This window comes from Bubalus bubalis, chromosome 4, assembly GCF_019923935.1.
Source record: "Bubalus bubalis isolate 160015118507 breed Murrah chromosome 4, NDDB_SH_1, whole genome shotgun sequence".
In the NCBI taxonomy this organism is placed as follows: domain Eukaryota; kingdom Metazoa; phylum Chordata; class Mammalia; order Artiodactyla; family Bovidae; genus Bubalus; species Bubalus bubalis.
The window spans coordinates 121,882,058-121,905,477 of NC_059160.1; the positions used below are offsets into that span (position 1 = coordinate 121,882,058).

Genomic DNA, 23,420 nt, shown 5'->3' on the forward strand with positions numbered 1-23,420 from the left:
GCAATCAATGCAAAGAAATAGAGGAAAACAACAGAATTGGAAAGACTAGAGATCTCTTCAAGAAAGTTAGAGATACCAAGGGAACATTTCATGCAAAGATGGGCTCGATAAAGGACAGAAATGGTATGGACCTAACAGAAGCAGAAGATATTAAGAAGAGGTGGCAAGAATACACAGAACAACTGTACAAAAAAGATCTTTACAACCAAGATAATCACGATGGTGTGATCACTGACCTAGAGCCAGACATCCTGGAATGTGAAGTCAAGTGGGCCTTAGAAAGCATCACTACGAACAAAGCTAGTGGAGGTGATGGAATTCCAGTTGAGCTATTTCAAATCCCGAAAGATGACGCTGTGAAAGTGCTGCACTCAATATGCCAGCAAATTTAGAAAACTCAGCAGTGGCAAAGGACTGGAAAAGGTCAGTTTTCATTCCAATCCCAAAGAAAGGCAATGCCAAAGAATGCTCAAACTACCGCACAATTGCACTCATCTCACACGCTAGTAAAGTAATGCTCAAAATTCTCCAAGCCAGGCTTCAGCAATACGTGAACTGTGAACTTCCAGATGTTCAAGCTGTTTTAGAAAAAACAGAGGAACCAGAGATCATATTGCCAACATCCACTGGATCATGGAAAAAGGAAGAGAGTTCCAGAAAAACATCTATTTTTGCTTTATTGAGTATGCCAAAGCCTTTGACTGTGTGGATCACAATAAACTGTGGAAAATTCTGAAAGAGATGGGCATGCTAGACCACCTGACCTGCCTATTGAGAAACCTGTTTGCAGGTCAGGAAGCAACAGTTAGAACTGGACATGGAACAACAGACTGTTTCCAAATAGGAAAAGAAGTACATCAAGGCTGCATATTGTCACCCTGCTTATTTAACGTATATGCAGAGTACATCATGAGAAACGCTGGAAGAAGCACAAGCTGGAATCAAGATTGCCGAGGGAAATATCAATAACCTCAGATATGCAGATGATACCACCCTTATGGCAGAAAGTGAAAAGGAGCTAAAAAGCCTCTTGATGAATGTGAAAGAGGAGAGTGAAAAAGTTGGCTTAAAGCTCAACATTCAGAAAACGAAGATCATGGCATCTGGTCCCATCACTTCATGGCAAATAGATGGGGAAACAGTGGAAACAGTGTCAGACTTTATTTTGGGGGGCTTCAAAATCACTGCAGATTGTGATTGCAGCCATGAAATTAAAAGACGCTTACTCCTTGGAAGAAAAGTTATGACCAACCTAGACAGCATATTCAAAAGCAGAGACGTTACTTTGCCAACAAAGGTCCGTTTAGTCAAGGTTATGGTTTTTCCGTTGGTCATGTATGGATGTGAGAGTTGAACTGTGAAGAGAGCTGAGCACTGAAGAATTGATGCTTTTGAACTGTGGTGTTGAAGAAGACTCTTGAGAGTCCCTTGGACTACAAGGAGATAAAACCAGTCCATTCTAAAGGAGATCAGTCCTGGGTGTTCTTTGGAAGGAATGATGCTAAAGCTGAAACTCCAGTACTTTGGCCACCTCATGCGAAGAGTTGACTCATTGGAAAAGACTCTGATGATGGGAGGGATTCTGGGCAGGAGGAAAATGGGATGACTGAGGAATAGATTGCTGGATGGCATCACTGACTCGATGGACGTGAATTTGAGTGAACTCTGGAAGTTGGTGATGGACAAGGAGGCCGGGCATGCTGCGATTCATGGGGTCGCAAAGAGTCGGACACGAGTGAGCAACTGAACTGACTGACTGACTAAATGTATTTATCTTCGAATCATGGAATGCCTTTATATGGGTTCTTAAAGAGAACTGGCTCTCAGCCCAAAATGTGAGTCTCCTTTGGACCAGAGTCCAGGGATACTGGAGCAGAGACGTTCACTGCCTTAGCGCTCCTCCACACATGCTGTAAGGAGAATGCTGGCAGGAGAAGATGCTGGTGCCGTGCGTGTGGCAGCCTTTAGTAGATTTCATACATTCCAAGGTGGCTTGTCCCACTGGCCTTATTGATCGTAGGTCGTTTCTCCCCATGATTGTGAGATGTAAATGTGGGGTCTTCTGGCCTTCTAGAGAAGCCCGTTCTGCATGGACCCCTCCAACACAGGGTAGTAGGAACCCCAAATGTGGGGCGTATACTACTGTCCCTCACTATTCCTGGTCCATACAGGATGCTCTCAGCTCAGCTCTGCCCAAATTAATTTAATAGTAACTGTGATTTGCTGTCAGCTTTCCCAGAGCTATTTAGTCATAGCTCTGCATCACAGGCATGATGAGAAAGGCCAGAGAGAAGAGGTCAAGGATTCTTGGTTTTGGTCACTGACACCAGCCTTCTGGGCTACACAATAAGAGTTACTGAGAGTGATTCTCTTTGGTCCTTGGTGGTACAGCCAGAAACCCTGTTTTAAAATACCTCCCTGTGCTGTGATTCTAACTTTGACTTTTGCTCTTTGACAATCTGTGTTCAAAGAAAGATGAGGAGGTTGATTTTGTTGTTCAGTGATAGCTGCTGAATGCCAGCCACCTGCAGACACCTGGGGTGGGGGACAGACTGCTCTCTGCTCCATGTGGGCACCTATCAGGCCGCCAGGCCCCAGAAGCCTGACCCTGAAGCCTCCACAGCACTTGCTCAGTGCAGACAGAGCACCAGCAATGGAAAGAAGGCAGCTCACAGCTCAAGGAGACTTGTTTTGTTTCTAGTAACACCCGCCGGGCAGCAGAGGTCTGGATGGACGAGTACAAGAACTTCTACTATGCAGCAGTGCCTTCTGCCAGAAATGTCCCTTATGGAAAGTAAGTGTGACCCATGGCCTCTTGCTGTTTTGCTTTTTGGGATCCTGTGTGTATGTGTGTGTGCACGCGTGCGTGCGCAACAAGGGCAGGAGCAGCCCACACCATAAGCAGATCAGGTGTCAAAGAGGGGACTCTGCTCAAGGGTAACGAGGGCCCTCTCGGGAGGCGCGAGGGGACAGAGGAATCCAAACAGCAGTGTGGATGATCCAGTCCCCACTGCCTGCCCCAACTCTTTTCTCATTGGCAGATTTCCAGGTTTGAGGTAGAGCCCATCTGTTTTTAAAATTTATCTTAAAGAATCTTGTCTCCTTCTCCAGTATTCAGAGCCGACTGGAGCTCAGGAAGAAACTTAACTGCAAGCCTTTCAAATGGTACCTGGAAAATGTCTACCCAGAGCTAAGGTGAGGCCCCGGGGCTGGGTTCTGCTTCAGGATGACTCGGAGGCAGCCAGCGCCCACCGGGTGCAGGGCCTGGAGGTGGAAGGAAGGTTGTGTTAGGGCGAGAGGCCGGGAGCTGTGCCCCGCTGCTGTCCTCAGGCTCCCCAAGGGGGCGCTCTTGCCCCTAGCCCGCAGGCTCCCCCTGCCTGGGACCCCCCCCCCCCGCCCCGAAGCTCCTTTGCCCCCTGCAGTTGTGTAGGGACTGAGACCCAGCGGTTGCCCAGCAAGGGAGAGTGCCCAGCAGAGGCTCAAATAACCACACTGGCCTGTTGTTTTAATGCCTGCCCACTCGCATCCTGAGGCACAGCAGGAGACCTGTGGGTCTGTGGGCTTCAGGCTGCTTCTGGACTTCATCTTCTTAGAGGAGTCAGCAGACAGGTCTTGCCTCAGTGGGGCACATTCCTTTTTCTGACTTTCCCAGTGCATTTCGCAGCAGGTAATGTGTCTCCACACAGAAGTTGTGACTGAGGAGCCAGCACCATCCCCTTCTGTGCTAAGGGGCTCTCAGAGCCCTGGCCACAGAGCTTCATCTGAGGCCACACGGCCTCTCTGCTGCTGTTCACTTACCTCACTCTCGGGGTCCCTCTGCCGTGTCTCCCACACCCCACGGGAAGGGGAAGAACAGAAGTCGTCTCCCTGCCCGCTCTGGGAAGGCCGTCTGCAGTGTAATGTCCTGGTCATTGCCTCTCCCCAGCAGACCAGGGCTCACAGCAGGGGCCCACAGTCCTTCCTGGTGCTTTTGTGTCACTGTGGCCTGTGCCTGGTGACCAGATGCAGTGACATTACAGTAGTTTTGACCTGAGATCCCCGGTGATTTGGGGCAACAATGGGCCCTGCACCACCTGGGATCACATGTGTGAAGCATGCACACCATGGCCATGGATAGATCGGCTGCCCCGACCGTGCCCAGCAAGGGGGACACCAGCCTGATATTTGTGCTGCATCAGCGACACCCTCTGCCTTCCCTGCATGAGCCTGTGGGCCCAGCCATGCTGAGGGCTGCTCTGTGGCCCCTGAAGCAACCCCACGGAGGAGGAGGGTGCACATGAGCGCGCAAGGCTGGTGCGCAGCCAAGGCAGGCCCGGGGCCAGCTCTGACCCTGCAGCCGGCCGCCCTGCCACTGTGTTCTCTTGCTGTGTTTGCACCAGGACACGTGGCTGACCCAACTGTGTTCCCCCGCTCTCTTAGTCCTCAGTCTGCTGGAAAGTTCCAAGCAGCAGGATCTGACCACATTAATTGCTTTTCTAAGTGAGTTTCAACAAGTAACACTAAAGAGAAAAGGAGCATTTTCTTTCCAGAAAAATTTCTCTGGTACAAAACAAAAAGACTACTTCAACCTAAAATTCTCCCTGTAGGGTCAGGGATTGAGAATCTTGAAGCCATGCTGTCTCAGGGTGCAGCTGGGCCTGTGTTGGGGCGCCTGACCTGAGGGTGCCCTTGCTGTCTCACTGCCTGGCTCCCTTCTGAGGGCTCTGAGCACCGGTTGGGGGCGGGGCAGACAGGGAGCCAGCAGCCCTGAGTGCAGTGAGTGACTGTCTCCTTGGTTCCAGGGTTCCTGACCATCAGGATATAGCTTTCGGGGCCTTGCAGCAGGGGACCAACTGCCTGGACACGTTGGGCCACTTCGCCGATGGTGTTGTCGGCGTTTACGAGTGCCACAACGCTGGCGGCAACCAGGTGCGTGCGTGGGGGCGCCGGGGAAGCGAGGGGCCTGAGGCCGCACCTCCTCTCGCTGCCCTCCCCTGAGATGGCCACCCGCTCACAGCGGGCCTCGGGGTCGGAGGGGATGTTCTCCTGCAGCTGTGGTCAGCCTTGGGCAGGCTCTGGTGCGCAGGGCGGGCGACCTGGGTCTCCCCTCCCCCCGTCCTCCTCTCTGCACTGATGCCTCGGGCCGTGTGCTCATCCCCGGGCACCTGTCTGCATCTACGCCTGCCCAGGTCTCTGCGTGCAGGTGCTTCCCCACGGCTGCTAGGGCTGCCCGTTAGATGATAAGCTTAGATGTGAACACTCACAGCTCTGACCTTGTGGGAAAGGAGGGAGGTGAGTGAGGACTTGACAGGCCCAGCTGTGGCCTGTCTCCCAGAGGACAGTGTTCTGGAAAATGGTTTTCCTGTGAGTTGATAACAGGTATGTGGTAAAATGAGGGCTTTGGACACAAAAATGGCTGGGCAGTGCTGGGTGCTGTCATCTACTCTTAGGGGGCCTGCCACTGGGAAAAAAGTCACTTGAGCTCAGTGTATCCCAGAGTCTTCTTTAAATGGAACTATTTTCAAAAGAGGATGCCTGCCTTTGTGTGAAGTTGGCTGTGCCCCATCCTCTTGAGAAATGTCTAGACAGATGGCAGCCTCTGGTTCCTGGCTTCCTGTCTGCTCCGGGTGGTGTCATCTCTGTGGTTGTCCAGACCTGTGACAGGCGGGACGTGGGGAGCAGACAGCCCCCAGCCGGCTCCAGCTCATATCCCAAGGCGGGCTACCTCCCTGGCTTTCAGCAGAAGAGCCCAGGAACTTTGGGGAAACATGGATCCCGGGTCCCACGCACAGAAAGCCTGATTTCATGAATCTGGGATAAGAGCATCAGGGTATTTGGAAGCCCTCCAGGCCGGGTGACCCTCCGTGAGTGCTGGGCAGGGAGGGTTTCCCAGCAGGAAGGACGCAAAAGGGCAGGTAACAGCAAGGCAGCACGACACTTCCACCCCCAGTCAGGGAGCACCATCCTCCGTGGACCAGCCTGGACCCCGTGAGCCCCTTTCCAGATCAGACCACCCTGTAGTCCTCTGTGTGCTGAAGAGAAGATTCTAGATCTGCACCACACAGCACAGCAGCCACTGGCCACATGTGGATGCCCAGCACTGGAAACGTGGTGAGAGTAGCAGGGTGTAAAGTTCTCACTTTATTTCACTGTAACTCACCTAGCCATGTGTGAATTAAATAGCACGTCCTTATGGAAAATTGGACGCGGCTCTGAAAGGGTAAGATGTGTCATCTGGTTTCTGGCTGGGCCTCAGCAGGCACACAGGAAATGGGAAAATTTAAGAGTGGCAGCTTGAAAAAGTACTTCTTAAATATTCATGAACTTTAGTTGCAAATTCAGATCGCTAACATGCAACAGAAAAAGGAAATGGCAGCTATCTCGGCTGTTTGTGTAGCTGAATTAGTTTTTCTGGGATTCAGTGTAAAGTCTGTTTGAAAATGATGAAGTATACGGTGGCAGGAAGATTGTAGAAACATTCAGATATGAGCTTTCCATGGAGATCAGCAAAGCCCCCAGCAGCTTCCAAGAACAATTGAAAACCCTTCCGCATACAGAGGGCTCCCACATCACTCCTCTCACTAAATGGAGAGGCAGAGCTCCGTGTCCCTGTTGCACACGGACACACCTAGAAGAACGGACGGTGCAGGCTCTGCCCCTCCTGGCGCCTCCGTGGCGCTGGGCGCTGCTTTTAGGCGCCCTACTCCTCCCGCCTTCCTGGGAAGGACAGCCTCCTGTAAGACTGGAACCACCCTCACAGCCCAGCATGCCGCCCTTCTGAGAATGCACTGCATACTCAGAACTAAGAGCCCCGGGGCCAGGTGGGCACGGGTGGGCACGGGGCTCTGGGCTTCCATGGAAGACAGGCCACACAGGTTCTTCTCCTCTAGGACTTTTCAGAGCCTCTCACAGGCTACTGGTAAATTTGCAAGAGTGACAAATGGTCCAAATCCAGTGTTTCCTAAATTTACTTGCCCTGGAAGCAACTTTTCGTAGAATTCCTCCTGGAGTTCGCTTTGAGAAACACTAATCAGAGGTGAGAAAGTTGAAGCTGAGGGATTCGAGGGGGCTGCCTAGTCTGAACCCCTGTCAGGGCACAAGGAAGCTCACCCATGGCCCAGGGGCTCTCCCTCCCTTTCCTGGATGTGGCCCAACCCTCTGCCCCACACCCACCCCCTGAGCTGGACTCATATCTCACTGCTGAGTGGGTTGGGGGTGCATGTGTGCCCCCCAGATGTTAACACTGTCCTGATAACAGACCATCTGCTCCGAGGTGATTTAGGTGAGGAGCAATGAGGCTTCTTTAAAAGATTCTGCATCCTTCCCTTAGCTGTGTCCCCTGAGAGCAGAGAAGAGGAAAACAATCTCTGCATAGTGCTTAATTGTGCCTCATGTTACACAACACAAGCACCAGGGTGATACCTACTCTCCCCGCAAGGGACAGAGCCTCTGGGGAGCAAGACCTGGCCTGTGCGTTCCCTGCCATGCGTCCAGACCTCAGAGAATGCCCTAAATGTGCGGGCACTCAGCGGACAGTCACTAGGTGGATGAGTAGACAGATGAATAGACAGATTGACTTATAGCAGCTTTCCTGGGGGTACAGAAGAAGCAGAAAGGGCCCCTCCTGAGGAATTCTGACTTAGAAGGGGCTCTAGATCCTGGGGGCTCATGTGGGTTTTATCCTTTTGCAAGAATCAAGTCCTAGAGTAAAGGTCAGAAGCCTTGTCCTCCTGCCTCCACTGCGGCCCCGCCCAGAGCAGGCTTCCTCCCTCCTCTCATGCCTGGTCATACTCACCCATCGCGTCCCCTTCTCAGCTCCTACCTTTCTCATGCTCTTGTTTAGTGTTCACAATAAAGAGTTCTGCTCTCAGCTCTTAAGGGGTGTGTGTGTGTGTGTGTGTGTGTGTATGTGTGTGTGCGTGCTCACATGTATGTCTATTCTTTAAGATCAAAGGCAAGTTATTTCAGTGCTTTCTGGCTCAGTTTTCTCATCTGTAAAATGGAGTTAATAATAGCCTCTCGTGGGACTATTGTCTAAAGGGCTTAGAACAGTGCCAGGCACATTCTAGGCACCCAGGGCTGGCTGTGCCATGTGAGGGCAAAGACCTAGATCCATTTGTAGGGAGCTCAGCTTCACAAGCATCAGTAGCCTGGCTTGGTGGTTGGTGGTGAGGCTAAATGTGCTGTATGTGGTTCATAATTTCACACAGGACAGCCACAGTCATAAATGCTGTTTCCAAACTGTACCTGTGTCAGGTCAGAGTCATTCCAAGGAAACGTTGGCCCTAACGTCCACCCGTGGGTGACAGGCTGGGGCTGCGGTGTTCACAGCTCAGTCAGTGATGGAAGATGCGGTGTGGAGCGCTAGCCTGTGTTTGGGCTGAAGTACTTATTGGCATTGGCCTCGTGCTCAGAGATGAAGCTCCTGACACTCCTGCTGGAGGCTTGCTCTTGGGCACAAAGTCCCTTGCTGGCCCTGAGCTGGTTGGGGCTCCTGAAGCCTGTTCCCTGCATACCTCCCTTCTTGGGCCCTTCCTCACTGCATCTTCACCCCGTAGCCCCATGAGCCGAGCCCTGACCTTGGGTTTGTATTGCAGGAATGGGCCCTTACCAAGGAAAAGTCGGTGAAGCATATGGACTTGTGCCTGACCGTGGTGGACCGGGCACCTGGCTCCCTCATAAAGCTGCAGGGCTGCCGGGAGAACGACAGCAGGCAGGTAGGTGCCAGTAGGGATGAGCCCGAGCCAGCACCCCCCGCCCCAGTGCTGGGGTCCCAGGGGCTGGGTGTTCACTGGGGGCACCTGTGACTTGTGCCGTCTTGTGTCCCCACGTGGAGCCCCTGACACGCTGTAAATACCCAGCAAATCCTGCACTGGGATCACTGTGAGGAGCATGGGATGGGTGTTACACAGGCTAGTCCATCAGCTATGGGGCCGCTTCTGCCAGAGTTCACCATCCTAGGTATTTCTCCTATCACCTCTGGATTCATCTCTTTATGTTGAGTGTCCCCTTTAATAGGCTGCAGAGGCAGGGCTATGCTTTGCAGCTACGTGTTCAACTCCTGTGCAGGTCAACGAGGGCTGGGCACTGGGGTGGGAGTCCCGGCACCAGAGGTGGTTCCCCCTCACGCTGGGGGCCAGATGAGCCAGGCTGGGCCCTCCCTGAGACAGGCCTCCTGCGCCAGGGAAGACTGTCTGGCGGTGCCTGGGAGCACCTGACGCATGGGGGTGCTGGTGGCCGGGGTGCGTGGATTGCAGCTCCCTGCCGCCGACCCTGCCTGGAGGCACAGACCCCAGGCCCCAGAGCCACGGACCCCAGGCCCCAGAGCCGGGAGTGACCTGGCAGAGTTCTGGGCGCTGGCTTCTCTGCAGCACCGGAGCGGCCCAGGGCACCCACCAGGAACCAGGCTGGCCAAACCAATGGAGTTCAGTTTTGCTTTAAAGATGAGAGTTCGTGACTTTACTCGTGAGAAGTTAGTGAGACAGTGACTTACGAACCAGCCTAGAAAAGATAGTGAAGTTCATGATAACATCACCTCAGAGGAGGTGTTTGACTTCCTTGCTGATGAACCCCCAACCCTGAAAGGAAAGACCTGCATTTTATAAAACAGTATCTATAAAGAGCCCTTTATTTCTGAAGCCAGAGGCCTAATGAGGCTTATTCTCCTCCCCACAGCCCTGGACGTTGTTTTTTGGCTGCACCAGTTATCACTGTGTTTGGAACTAGGGCTGATTGTCGTCCTTGCGACAGGTGGCAGCTCTTCTAAGCCAGTATAACTATTCCCTCTTCAGTTTTTTAGCTTTTGAACTTAAGTACTTTTGAAGACTCCCATTTTAAGAATTGTGAAAATTTTGATACCAAAAGTCTTCACTATGGTATGTTCTTAAATTACTGTTAATTTCTGAGTTTGGCATTTTTTTTTTTTCCCTTTCCTTTCTTTCTTCCTTTCTTGTCATTTACTGTAAATACTGTACATCCATATTATGTATCAGGACATTGGTTATTTTTATGCCTTCTTGGTTATAGCTGTTTCCAGAGTGCCAAGACTGTCACCTACTGTTTGCTCACCTGCAAATCAACTACTTCTAATTTCCAGTTAAGGCAGTTGTTTTTAGTTTTGGCTATTTTCTTTCTACCCATTACAGTCTTTGGAATAAAAATTGAATTTAAACACACACACACCTCCTTTGGCGACATTATCATAAACCTTGCTGTCTTTTCTAGGCCGGTTTGTAGGTCAATATTTCACTAACTACTAGCGAGTAAAGTCATAAACTCATTTTTAAAGCAAAGCTGAACTTCCGCTGGTTCAGTCAGCCTCATTGCGGGTGGGGTGCACTGGCTTGACTGCAGGCGGGATCTTAGTTCCCCGACCAGGAATGGACTCGTGCCCCCCGCAGCGGAAGCACAGAGTCCTAACCACGGGACCACCGGGGATGGACTCATGCCCCCGCAGCGGAAGCACAGTCCTAACCACGGGACCACCGGGGAAGGCCCCCACCACTGGACATTTTGAAGAGAAATTCCACGTTTTGTTTATTCATTAAATATTTTTCCTTTTTAAATTTATAAATTGTAAACGATTAAGGTGCAAATAGATATGTTACACACACACACTCAAGTTACGTTTTTCAAACCGTTCAGAATGTACATACGTTTTTTAGCTGGTGTTCTCCAATCTGCGCCCTGGTGCTGCCTTGGGGACAAAGCCTTTTTTGAGCCCAAGGGAAGTGGCTGGTGCAGCCCCTAAATAACTTTCCCATGTGCCCACAGGGAGCCTGGGCTTATTCTCTTCTGTCCCTCCTCACGAGACAGGTAGGTCTAGGGAAACTGAGGCCTGGGGCCTGCTGGAGCCAGGACCCCACGTGGGTTTCCTACCCACCACTTACTTCATGGAAGGGTTCCCGGGACACCGCAGCCCAGATCAGGCCCCTTGCTTGGATCCCAGGTGTCCGGAAACACTTGGAAAGTCTCTCCTCGGTCCCTCCCACCTGGTTCTGGGTGCCCCTGCCCTGCTCTGAGGAACCCCTTCGGGTCCTTAAATGCCCATCTGTTTTGATGTCTGTGGCACCCAAGTGAGAAGGAGGGACTGTTAAACAAGGGAGTCCCTGTTCCTGCCCTGACCTCCTGGGACCTGCCAGTCGGCATTAGGAAAACACGAGTCAGGCCAGGCGTGCTGCCTGGGTGTCAGGGCAGGGGCGTCTGTGCATAGAGGAGGGATAAAGTGATGACCTTATCCGAACTCCAAGCCTTTGTTACAGACATACAGATGCTCCATCTCTGGAGGAGTCTTCTACAGTGAGAGCTTGCCTGTTAGAGAAGGTGTGGCCCTTCAGTGGACCCTCAGCATCTGAGAAGTCTGCCCGCCCCACCACAGCCCTCTGGGTCCAGGGCTTGAGGCCGCCTTCTGCTGATGGAGCTGGGGCTTCAGCAGTTTTTAAGCCCTCCATCTGGCTGCCGCTGTGACACAGGCAGAGCTCCCCGAGAGATAGTCATGGCCCATCCATCCCATATTCTCTGTCAAATGGGTCCTGGCCACTCAGAGTGACACATGGATGTTGGCAGGACAAATACACGTCACGTGACAGCAGGAAACTAGCAGGAGGAGTGACAGCGAAGGGGAGAGGAGAGGAAGGGGGAGGTGATGGGCAGGTAGCGGTCGCTTCCCCCTGCTCATCCGACTGCACTGCATTTCATTGTTGGCAGAACTCCCGGCCAGCAGGCTGGATCAGCAGGCATCCCAGGTCCCCACAAGCGCATCCATGCAGGGCCCTGTGTAGCCAGTCCCGTGGAGAGCTCCTCCTCACCGTGCTTTGCCTCCTTCCCACCATAGTCACTTGCCCTTTGAGAGGAGGCTCCTCAGAGAGTTCTGTCTCGAAGCTGCACTGTCTTGCCAGTTGAAACATTTGGCTTCCAGGCACATCTGTGTGTTGGTGTTATGAAGGAGAAAGGAAAGCAAGAGTAAGAAAACTGAATTCCATGGTGTCCAAAGGATTTGCAAAACTACCGACAGAAAGGAGCCTCGCTGCACACCATGTAAAGAATTAATTAGAATCACAGCCTGCATTAATGAAGGGAGAGCTTTTGAAAGAAAAAGCATGTTACTTTTTTTTTAAGAACAAACATTAGAGATTTTTACATGGGGATGAACAACAGGGTGAGAGGCCCTCATGTTTCCCACAGCTGGGCTGTGGGTTTGTTTTCTGGTTTACCTGGTGGGCTGGTCTGGGCTTAGTAGGGCACAGGTGTGTACACACAGGAGTATGGTCTTACACCCTGGACAGTACATGTGGAACTGGATAGGCTGTACCTGGGGACTCAAGGTGGCCGAGATGGGCTTCTCACACCCACCAAGGTGGAAAGGGTGAGACCACAGATGGTGGAGAAGTGGGCTCCCCAGCACAGCGTTCCGTCCATACCGGCATCCACTTCCCTTGCGTTTGGCTGCTCCCCGTTCTTCTGGTACAGCACGAGGCCCTGCGTGTAAGTGGGCACTCGGAGGTGACCGACCCCGGGCTGGGCAGAGCTGCCTTCAACAGCCGGGGCAGCCTGGGCCCTCCTGGAGCCAGCCCGGTTCCTGTGGCTCCTTCCGTGGGGGAAATACCCTCAGATGAGGCCCTTCTTGTGAATGGGCACAAAGTCCCTCCCGGAAATCCTCCTGTGTGTCAGGTCCTTGTTAAGACTGAGGAGGAACAAGGACCCTGAGCCCAGGGCTTGGATGAGAAGACGCCCGAAGAGGGGGAAGGATGGGGCAGGAAAGTGGTCTCCAGAGAAGAGGTTTTGAGCTGCAAACCCAGTAGAGAGCGCTGGTCTCTTCTCGGCCCTCAGACATCTGTGTTGTCCCAGTGCTGCTGTTACCTCCTGTCCCTTGTAGTCAGGGACCTTGTCCTGAGCGGAGCCAGAAGACCCGGAGAGCAGACCCGCTGCGTCCCCCCCTGTCGGCACCCCTGTTGTAAGGTGTCCTCCTGTCTTGCAGAAATGGGAGCAGATCGAGGGCAATTCCAAGCTGCGGCATGTGGGCAGCAACCTGTGCCTGGACAGCCGCGCAGCCAAGACGGGCGGCCTGAGCGTGGAGGTGTGCGGCCCGGCGCTGTCGCAGCAGTGGAAGTTCTCGCTCAACCTGCAGCCGTAGTGGAGCCTCCCGTCTGCCCGCGCCCGGCCACCCAGCGACGAGCACGTCATCAAGTCTGTTTCTTAAACTTTCCGAGAAACTATATACCTCAGTATTCCATCATGGTCTGCAGGTCGGGAGACCTCAGCACGGTGCGGGCGGCACCAGAGCCGCGAGGAGATGGAGCTGCTGCGCCCTCCTTGGCCCTGCGCCCGGGCCGCTCAGCACCCTTGCGGAGCACCGCGCCCCGGAGGGCGGACCGGGAGAGAAGGGGCGCCCTGCGCACAGCAAGGGGGCCTCTCCAGCCTCCACCCGGATCCAGACATCCTGTGCAGGGTCCACCCCGGTCACGGCTACGGCGTTTCCCCCGCCCTGCCTCCCAACTGTCTTACCAGCGCAGACCCCTTCCACGTGGTGTACCTGCTCTCTTTGGATATGAACTTTTCTACGGTGGGACACTAAACCCAGATATATATGAGGAGAGAATGTACGGTCAGTTCCTATGGTTTCTGTAAGTCATCCTCATCTTGTAAATTCTCCACAAAGCTCATCATAGCCGTGGGGAGGAGGGGCCGGCGGGAGGAAGGGGCTCCCATAGCCCCCGGAGCCTTATAGTTGAGGTGGTGCCGCTGTGCCCGCTGTGCGGTCCCCCCCCACTCCACCCTCCCAGAGGCTAGCGCTGCTCAGAGGCCCTGACCCCAGCATCTCGGTTTGGCTTCAGCTGGGAGTCATGCTGTGTGTTGAAATCCACTTTTTGTGCCCTTGGTGTCTGTAAACCCTGGATGGGTTCCTTATTTTGACAGATATTGCTTTGGGTCTTTGTAAATTAAGTTTCTTTTCTCTAAGGATAAAGCGAGTAAAAAACAATCTCCCAGCTCCCAGTGATGGTGGGAAGCTGTCACAGGCAGCATGGGGCGCCGTGTGAGGGCCTGGGCGCGCTGGACCCTGACCCTCCTGCCTCAGGGGCTTTGACTCAAGAATTAGGGAAAGTGAACACCTGCTCATTGACACTGAGAATTCAAGGTACAAACAGGAGCTTTGTGGCTTAAGAAGGAGGCTTGTGTCAGCATAAAACATGAGCCAATTGTAAATTAAAATCAAGCAGGAAGAGGCCTGAGCACCTCCCTGACCCCTGGCCTGGCCCTGCAGAGCCCTCCTGGCCTCTGAGGGGCTCACATGCAGTGGTGGTCCAGCTGCAGCACCCACAGGAGGGTGCCCCAGTCACTCCAGGATTACTGCCCTCCTGTCTTTTTCCTGCGCCCCCTGGCCCAACGCTTCAGCGCACAGGTGCCCAGACCTGATGAGGTGTCACATGGGCACATGTCCTGGCCCCTCTGGAGGGACTGGGTGGTCACAGAGAAGTGGCCCCAAAGGGTTCTGCCAAGTAGACAGTCTGCCAAGTGCAGCTCTTTCCTGCCTGTTTCTTCTAGGAAAGGGGATGTTGGTCTTTCTTCCTCCACTGCAAAAGCCCCACGTGGGTTTGCTTCATGACAGTGTACTCAGGCCTGGAGGCCTGGCTGGGTGACTTTGTCCTGTGCGTTTTTGCCCCCTGCCAACCAACCTGGTGTATTTTCAGCAGACAGGGAGGCCATGGTTGGATTAACTCTGCACACCTCTCTATCTTCAGAGGCTGATCTTGGCCACCAGTAAGCTCTTGGGGTGAGTCCTGGATACCTGTACAAGGCTGCTGAATGCAGGTGGGCCAGGAAGCAGTCACCCAGCCCTTGGGATCCATGGTCAGGCTACTACTACTGTTAGAGAAAAAAAAGAAAAATCCCACGGGTGGAAATTAAATTTGGCTTTCAAGTGAAGCAAATTATCATCAGATTCTTGACAAATCTTTTGCCCACACACCTCCACCCCACCCAGAAGTCTTACCAACCTTGGTTAAATCAAGATGGGTCCCCCTGGGCCCTGGGGGGCAACTCCCCATCCCTGAGCTGGTGGGGGTGGTAGCCTTGGATGGTGTGGGCGTTTGGAGCAGAGGTGGGCTGGAGGGCTCTCTAGGGTGAGCTATGTTTACATGACACAGTGTGCCAAAGTGACTTACTGCGGCTGCGTTGCTCTTCAGTCATTGGGACTGCCCCGCCCTCCCACTCCTGTTTTTATAAGTCAAGTTTCTTTCCTAGGAGCCCTTTGAGCAAAGCGTGGCAAAATTAGTTGTCTTCTCTGTGCTGGTCTTTGTTATGTCTTCATAAAAGCTAAAATGATGGTATCTGTGAGTATGTTTTGCAGATTCAAAATATAGTTTGGTAATTTTTTTTCCAGTTGATTTTTAAAAAGAACTGCTGTACAGAGCTTGTACTTTGTCCATTTTATAGATGGAAACCATCCTTGAAAATTGTTTAACTTAAATAAAGAGAAGATACTTTATAGATACGCCCTGCTGGCGGCTGCAGTCACTCTTGGTCTTTATCAGATGGATGTGACTGATGTTTGGGGACTGTGATTATGGTCTGTCTTGGGTGGGGTGGGGGGCTGCTCAATTACTATTTCTTATCACACTTAAAATGCATTCACCTTTTACTGCTACACCTTTTGACATTTATTCTGATTTGTAATAATAACCATTACCATTTGTGTGCCAGGCCCCATGTGGAGCACTTAAATACATCCTCATTGTCTCTTCAGTCACCTGAGGGGATAGCATTATGGGCTGCATTTTACAGTTGGTTTGGGAAGCTGATTCTTGAAGCCGTTAGCCTGCTCAAGGTCACAGGCTAATCTGCTCAAGGTCACACCACTAAGTACTCACCGGTCAGCCTCAGGCACTGAGACCCAGAGCCTGCCCTCTACGTGAGGGCAGGGGAGGGGTAAGAGGCTGATGTCATCACAGCTTTTAGAGATTTTAAATCCTTCTACTATTCACCAGTTATCTGGGCTCTCCACTTCCATCCCAGGCTGGCTGAGTTCTTCCCCCTCACCCTCAGCCTTTGAACAGCCCCACAGGTGTGTCAGGGAAACACAACATTGCCAGTTCTTTAGCAATTTGCAGTGAGATTGGGGAGGCTGAAAAGATTCACCAATGAGTGTTTTGAACTTTTCTGAAGGCCCTGCATCATTTTTCTCCATTAATTGAGGCAACCAAAATTTGCTCCCCTGCCATCTGAGAAACAAAAAGGGCTCTTAGCATAATTATGCAGTATACATTAGGGGCCTTTAGGAATTGTGTGTGTGTGTGTGTGTGTGCGCGCGCGCGCGCGCGCGTGCGTGTTTCCTGCTTTGGCTGCAGGGAAAAGTTCATTCATATATTAGGGACCTTTAGGAATCGTGTGTGTGTGTGTGTGTGTGTGTGTGTGTGTGTGTGTACACGTGCTTCCTGCTTTGGCTGCAGGCAAAAGTTCATTCATCCAGTAAATATTTTCTGAGAAACTATGTTGCACTAATACCCTGAAGACTAGGAGGGGAGGAAACATTAAATGCCAGAAAAAGAATGAGCAGAGTGTCCCGCAGGCTCCAGGTAGGGTATTTAGAGACAAGATTGGGTAGGTCTGGTCCGTGGTGGAGGCCATTTCTGCGGAGAGGGGAGCTATATGAGCCATGGACTGGAGCAGGGAGGATCAGATTTGCAAAAATAGAGTAAAGTACTTATGCCAACTCAGCAATTAGATTCTGTAATATATTTCACATTCTGAAAAACATTCAGCCAGAAAAATAAAATGTTCACATGCCCTCTTCTGTCCATGGACTCTCCTAAAAAAAGAAAATTCTCTTCATAGATGTTCTTATATACTCCTGAGCAACTTACTGATGATACAATATATATGTATTTGATTTATGTATTATGTGTACTTGGATATGATAAACATCCTATTTACAAATGTCATTGCATCTGTGGGGTCCCAAAGAAGTAGTCAGAAATATTCGCCCGGCAGCTCCTGCCTGAGCGCTTGTGGGCCCAGCCTGGATGCTGGGCGGAGGCTGTGGAAAAGACCACTGGTCCCTGCCCCAGGTAACATCCAGGGCAGTCAGATTTTGAACCACACTGAACACAGTTAGGGAAATAGATTGAGTCTTAGGAGGCCCTGGCCTCCTGAAGGTAATGAAGAGAATCTTTGGGGTGGTTTAGGGGGAGGGTCCTCCATCGAGGGCCAAGACATGGAGACTCAGAGTGGTGCAGGTTTGCTGAAGAACTTCCAGAAATTAACTGTCCATGGTGCTCTTGAACTGTACAGAATTCTCTATTGAAGCACTTTCCGTTAAGAATGTCAGAAATCCCAACTAAATGCAATGTAAATTAAGAAACATTTATTATCTCGTAAAACAGGAAGGCCCAGGGTGACAGAGTTCCAACTTGATCCTGGGACTTGACTTCATTGTGAACAAACTGCTTTCTGCCTGACCACCCCCTGCCTGCTCCCATCTAGATGCAGAAAGACACTCAGTGAAAAGGAAGTGTTTCCTGCTGCCCCCGTGCATCTTTCTCCTTTCCGCTTCCTCCTAGGGCAGACACACCTTTCCCAGTGACCGCCCCACTCCCTGCACAGACCTCTCAGGCCCCATTGCCCAGAACTGGGTGTTCAGGTGGCTGGGCCACGGGCAGCAGTCACCTCCCAGCACCACCATCCTCACTCCTAGGCAGATGTGCTGGCCAGGACAGGGAGGGGCAGTCACCAGGCAAGCACAGCGCCCACCACACTTGTCATTCCTAAAAGAATTCTGGAAGCAGCTGGATGGGCAGGGTGGTCACATGGTCACAGGTTCCTGCATCCTTCATGAGAGGAGGCTTCACCCTGATCGTCTGGTGTCTGCTGGCAATGTGGGGCCCCTTTGTTTCCAAGTGAGTGAGACTCATATCTTGAGATCACCAAGACAGCTAATGATACTAAGGCGATTATCAAAATATTTTTATAGTACGTGTTTCTTAATGTGTTAAACAGTACACAGTCATGTCTGATAATTGCTGTAAATTCAAAGTAGTGATGAGCATAAACAGTAGTGTGAAAAATCTACAATTAATGTGATGTGAAGACATCTGATTTGTGTGTATATGTGTGACAAAGTACCCAGTTAATTGGCTTCATTCAGTTAGGGGTAAATAATAGCTGTCATTTTTTTCCCATCGAAGTTTCTGGGCCTCCTAAATGCTAAGCATCTCAGAATAGATGCCACCTGTGACCCACAGCTGTGCTCTGGAACCAGCTCTGTGCCTCAGCGGCCATGTCTTCTCACTGTAGGACAGTTGGAGACGGGGCAGCAGGAAGCAGAGAACCTCAGGGCTGTCAGGAGCCCCACAGGACCCCCAGCAACCTTGACCCTGACCTTGGCTCCAGCCTTGATTCTGAGGGTCAAGTGGGACAAACCTCTTGCCCAGTTTACCCACACTCAGACTGTCCTTCTGGTCCAGCAGGAGGGCAAGGAGCCCCGGGCAGAGTGAGGCAGGGAGAGGCAGGCAGGCTGGGAATCACTCCCAGAAAACTGGAGGGAGGCCTGGGGCGCATAGCAAGTTCAGATAGGCCCTCACCGCAGGCTCCTGCCTCCTAGCCCTGTCTCACCTTAGGAAAGTGGGGTCTGAGAGACGGGGCAATCTGCTCGCCTCCCAAGATCGTGGTCATGATGAGAGGTGAGATGTGACAACATTCCTGGCCGGGTGTCCTCTCGCAGGCAGTGGCACTTGTGAGCATGCAGGGAGGGACCTGGAACAGGGCCTGGGGAAAGACATGTTACAGGTGCTGAGTTTTCAGTGAGCAGGTTCACAACACGTGATGCTAAAGCTTGATGCTGAGAAAAAAAACCCTGCTTTTTACTTTTTTTTCTGATTGAGGGTGGAAGAGGGGGCTTCAATCCCTGAGTCTCCCAGGAGCTCAGCCACCAGTGAGTGGCCCCGCAGCACCTCCCTCTCCCCAGGCTTTCCCCCCACCTCAGAGGAAGGAGGAGAGGAGGCCAGCAGGGCTTCCCGACCCAGGTTAAATCCCTGGGTCAGGGAAATGGCAACCCACTCCAGTATTCTTGCCTGGAAAATCCCATGAACAGAGGAGCCTGGCGGGCTATAGTCCATGGGGTCGCAAAGAATTGGACATGACTGAAGCTACTAATACTTCCACTTTTCACTTTTCTTCCAAGGAGCAAGTGTCTTTTAATTTCATGGCTGCAGTTGCCATCCACAGTGATTTTGGAACCCAAGAAAATAAAATCTTCCACTGTTTCCATTTTTTTCCCATCTATTTGCCATGATGGGAACTGGATGCCATGATCTTAATTCAAGTTTTTTGAATGTTGAGTTTTAAGCCAGCTTTTTCATTCTCCTCTTTCATTCTCAAGAAGCTGTTTAGTTCCTCTTCACTTTCTGCCATTAAAGTGGTATCACCTGCATATCTGAGGTTGTTGATATTTCTCCTGGCAATCTTTATTCCAGTTTGTGATTCACCCAGCCCAGCATTTCACATGATGTACTCCACATATAAGTTACATAAGCAACTTTGACGAACTCCCCTCTCAATTTTGAATCAGTTCGTTGATTCATATCCAGTTCTAACTGTTGCTTCTTGACCTGCATACAGGTTTCTCAGAGACAGATAAAGTAGTCTGGTACTCCTACCTCTTTAAGAATTTTCCACAGGTCTTTGTAATCCACACAGTCAAAGGCTTTAGCATAGTCAATGAAACAGAAGTAAAAGTTCATTCTTTTTTATGGCTGAGTAGTATTCTGTATAGAACACCACATTTTCTTTGTCCATTCTTATGTTGATGGACACTTAGGTTGATTCCATATCTTGGTGTGTGTGTGCTCATTTGCTAAGTCGTGTCCAATTTTTGTGATCACACGGACTGAAGTCCACCAGGCTCCTCTTTCCACGGGATTTTCTAGGCAAGAATACTCTAGCTGGTTGCCACTTCCTTCTCCAAGTTCATATGTTGGTAATTATAAATAATTCTGCTATGAACACTGGGTACTTGTATCTTTTTGAATTAGTGTTTTTGTTTTTTTCAGACATATACCCAGGAGCTAGATCACTAGATTATATGGTAGTTCTATTTTTGTTTTTTGAGGAAACTGCATTCTATTTTGCCATAGTGATTGCATCAATTTACACTCCCACCAACAGTGTACTAAAGTTCCCTTTTCTCATTTGTTGAATCAAGTTAGTTTTGTTTTGTTTTTGATACTGAGTTGTATGAGCTATTTTTATATTTTGGATATTAACTTCTTGTCGGTCCTATCATTTGCAAATATTTTCTCCCATTTGGTAGGTTGTCTTTTCATTTTGTCAATGGTTCCCTTTGCTGGGCAAAAATTTTTAAGTTTAATTAGGTCATATTAGTTTATTTTTGCTTTTGTTTCCTTTGCCTAAGGAGACAGATCCTTAAAAACATTGTCACAATTTCTGTCAAAGAGTGTTCTGCATATGTTTTCTTCTAGGAGTTTTATAGTTTCCAGTCTTACATTTAGGTCTTTAGCACATTTTCAGTTTATTTCTGTATATGGTGTGAGAAAATTGTTCTAATTTTATTCTTTTAGATGTAGCTGTCCAGTTTTTTCAACACCATGTATTGAAGAGACTGTTACTTTCTTGTATATTCTTGCCTTCTTTGTCATAGGCTAACTGGCCGTAAGTGCACGGGTGTGTTTCTGGGCTCTCTATTCTATTCCACTGATCGTGTCTGTGTTTGTGCTGGCAGCATACTGTTTTGATCGCTGTAGCTTTGTAGTATAGTCTGAAGTCAGGGTGTGTGATAAGTCCAGCTTTGTTTTTTCCCTCAAGTTTGCTTTGGTTATTCAGGGTTTTTAAATTTCCATATAAATTGTAGAATTATTCATTCTATTTATGTAAAAAATGTAATGGGTACTTTGATATGGATTGCATTACATCTGTGGATTGCATTGGGTAGAATGGACATTTCAACAATATTAATTCTTCCAATCCAAGAATATGGGATACTTTTGCCATTTCTTTGTATCATTCAATTTCATTCATCAATATTTTATACTTTTTAGAGTGTAGGTCTTTCACTTCCTGGGTTAAGTTTATCCCTTTGTATTCTATTCTTTTTGCTGCAATTGTAAATGGGATTGTTTTCTTGAATTCCTTTTCTGATAGTTCATTATTAATGTATAGGAAAGCAACAGATTTCTATATATTAATCCTTGTATACTGCAACTTTACTAAGTTGATTTATTAGCTCAAAAAATTTTTTGGTGAAGGCTTTAGTGTTTTCTATATATAGTGTCACTGCAGATGGTGACTGCAGCCATGAATTTAAAAGACGCTTACTCCTTGGAAGGAAAGTTATGACCAACCTAGATAGCATATTCAAAAGCAGAGACATTACTTTGCCAACAAAGGTTCTCCTAGTCAAGGCTATGGTTTTTCCTGTGGTCATGTATGGATGTGAGAGTTGGACTCTGAAGAAGGCTGAGCACGGAAGAATTGATGCTTTTGAACTGTGGTGTTGGAGAAGACTCTTGGGAGTCCCTTGGACTGCAAGGAGATCCAACCAGTCCATTCCGAAGGAGATCAGCCCTGGGATTTCTTTGGAAGGAATGATGCTAAAGCTGAAACTCCAGTACTTTGGCCACCTCATGCGAAGAGTTGACTCATTGGAAAAGACTCTGATGCTGGGAGGGATTGGGGGCAAGAGGAGAAGGGGACGACAGAGGATGAGATGGCTGGATGGCATCACTGACTTGATGGACGTGAGTCTGAGTGAACTCCAGGAGTTGGTGATGGACAGGGAGGCCTGGAGTGCTGCAATTCATGGGTTCGCAAAGAGTCGGACACAACTGAGCGACTGATCTGATCTGATCTGATATATAGTATCATATCGGAGCAACCCCACGCCTGAGGCCAGGGGGGTGGCTGAGAGGAGATCCTCAGCGTCTGAGGTCAGGGGCCGCGAAGAGAGGAGTTACCCCATGTCCGAGGTCAGGGGTGGCAGCCGGGAGGAGATACCCCATGCCCTTAAGCCCGAGACCAGGGGAGGTGGGCAGGAGGAGCTACCCCACACCCCCATGCTGGAGGCCAGGGGCGGCAGCCGGGAGGACCAACCCCACACTGTGGCTGCGTGGGCACAGGAGGGCCTAGAGGAGCTATCCCACGTTGAAGGTTAGGAAGGGCAGTGGTGAGGAGATACCCCTCAACCAAGGTAAGGAGCATTGGCTGCGCTTTGCTGGAGCAGCCATGAAGAGATACCCATGCCCAAGGTAAGAGAAACCCAAGTAAGACAGTAGGTGTTGCAAGAGGGCATCAGAGGGCAGACACACTGAAACCATACTCACAGAAAACTAGTCAATCTAATCACACTAGGACCACAGCCTTGTCTAACTCAATGAAACTAAGCCATGCCCCTGGGACAACCCAAGATGGGCGGGTCATGGTGGAGAGATCTGACAGAATGTGGTCCACTGGAGAAGGGAATGGCAAACCACTTCAGTATTCTTGCCTTGAGAAGCCCATGAACAGTATGAAAAGGCAAAATGATAGGATACTGAAAGAGAAACTCCCCAGATCAGTAGGTGCCCAATATGCTACTGGAGATCAGTGGAGAAATAACTCCAGAAAGAATGAAGGGATGGAGCCAAAGCAAAAACAATACCCAGCTGTGGATGTGACTTGTGATAGAAGCAAGGTCCAATGCTGTAAAGAGCAATATTGCATAGGAACCTGGAATGTCTGGTCCATGAATCAAGGCAAATTGGAAGTGGTCAAACAAGAGATGGCAAGAGTGAATGTCGACATTCTAGGAATCAGCAAACTGAAATGGACTGGAATGGGTGAATTTAACTCCGATGACCATAATATCTACTACTGTGGGCAGGAATCCCTCAGAAGAAATGGAGTAGCCATCATGGTCAACAAAAGAGTCCAAAATGCAGTACTTGGATGCAATCTGAAAAACGACAGAATGATCTCTGTCCGTTTCCAAGGCAACCATTCAATATCACACTAATCCAAGTCTAGGCCCCAACCAGTAATGCTGAAGAAGCTGAAGTTGAATGGTTCTATGAAGACCTACAAGACCTTTTAGAACTAACACCCAAAAAAGATGTCCTTTTCATTATAGGGGACTGGAATGCAAAAGTAGGAAGTCAAGAAACACCTGGAGTAACAGGCAAATTTGGCCTTGGAATACAGAATGAGGCAGGGCAAAGACTAATAGAGTTTTGCCAAGAAAATGCACTAGTCATAACAAACACCCTCTTCCAACAACACAAGAGAAGACTCTATACATGGACATCACCAGATGGTCAACACTGAAATCAGATTGATTATATTCTTTGCAGCCAAAGATGGAGAAGCTCTATACAGTCAGCAAAAACAAGCCCAGGAGCTGACTCTGGCTCAAACCATGAACTTCTTATTGCCAAATTCAGACTGAAATTGAAGAAAGT

General features: G+C 50.1%; 1 protein-coding gene across 2 annotated transcripts in view; it reads left to right on the plus strand.

Annotated features, from left to right (window-relative positions):
* GALNT2 (polypeptide N-acetylgalactosaminyltransferase 2) overlaps positions 1-15,469 on the plus strand; it is a 160,986-nt gene extending 145,517 nt beyond the window's left edge. For both annotated transcript variants that reach the window (XM_025284486.2, XM_025284487.2), the window contains 5 exons: positions 2,702-2,794; positions 3,112-3,195; positions 4,782-4,908; positions 8,577-8,696; positions 12,956-15,469. In XM_025284486.2, coding sequence (XP_025140271.1) covers positions 2,702-2,794; positions 3,112-3,195; positions 4,782-4,908; positions 8,577-8,696; positions 12,956-13,111 — 580 coding nt within the window. In that variant the 3' untranslated portion in view covers positions 13,112-15,469. The remainder of the gene's footprint in view (positions 1-2,701; positions 2,795-3,111; positions 3,196-4,781; positions 4,909-8,576; positions 8,697-12,955) is intronic.
* The last annotated feature ends 7,951 nt before the right edge of the window (positions 15,470-23,420 follow it).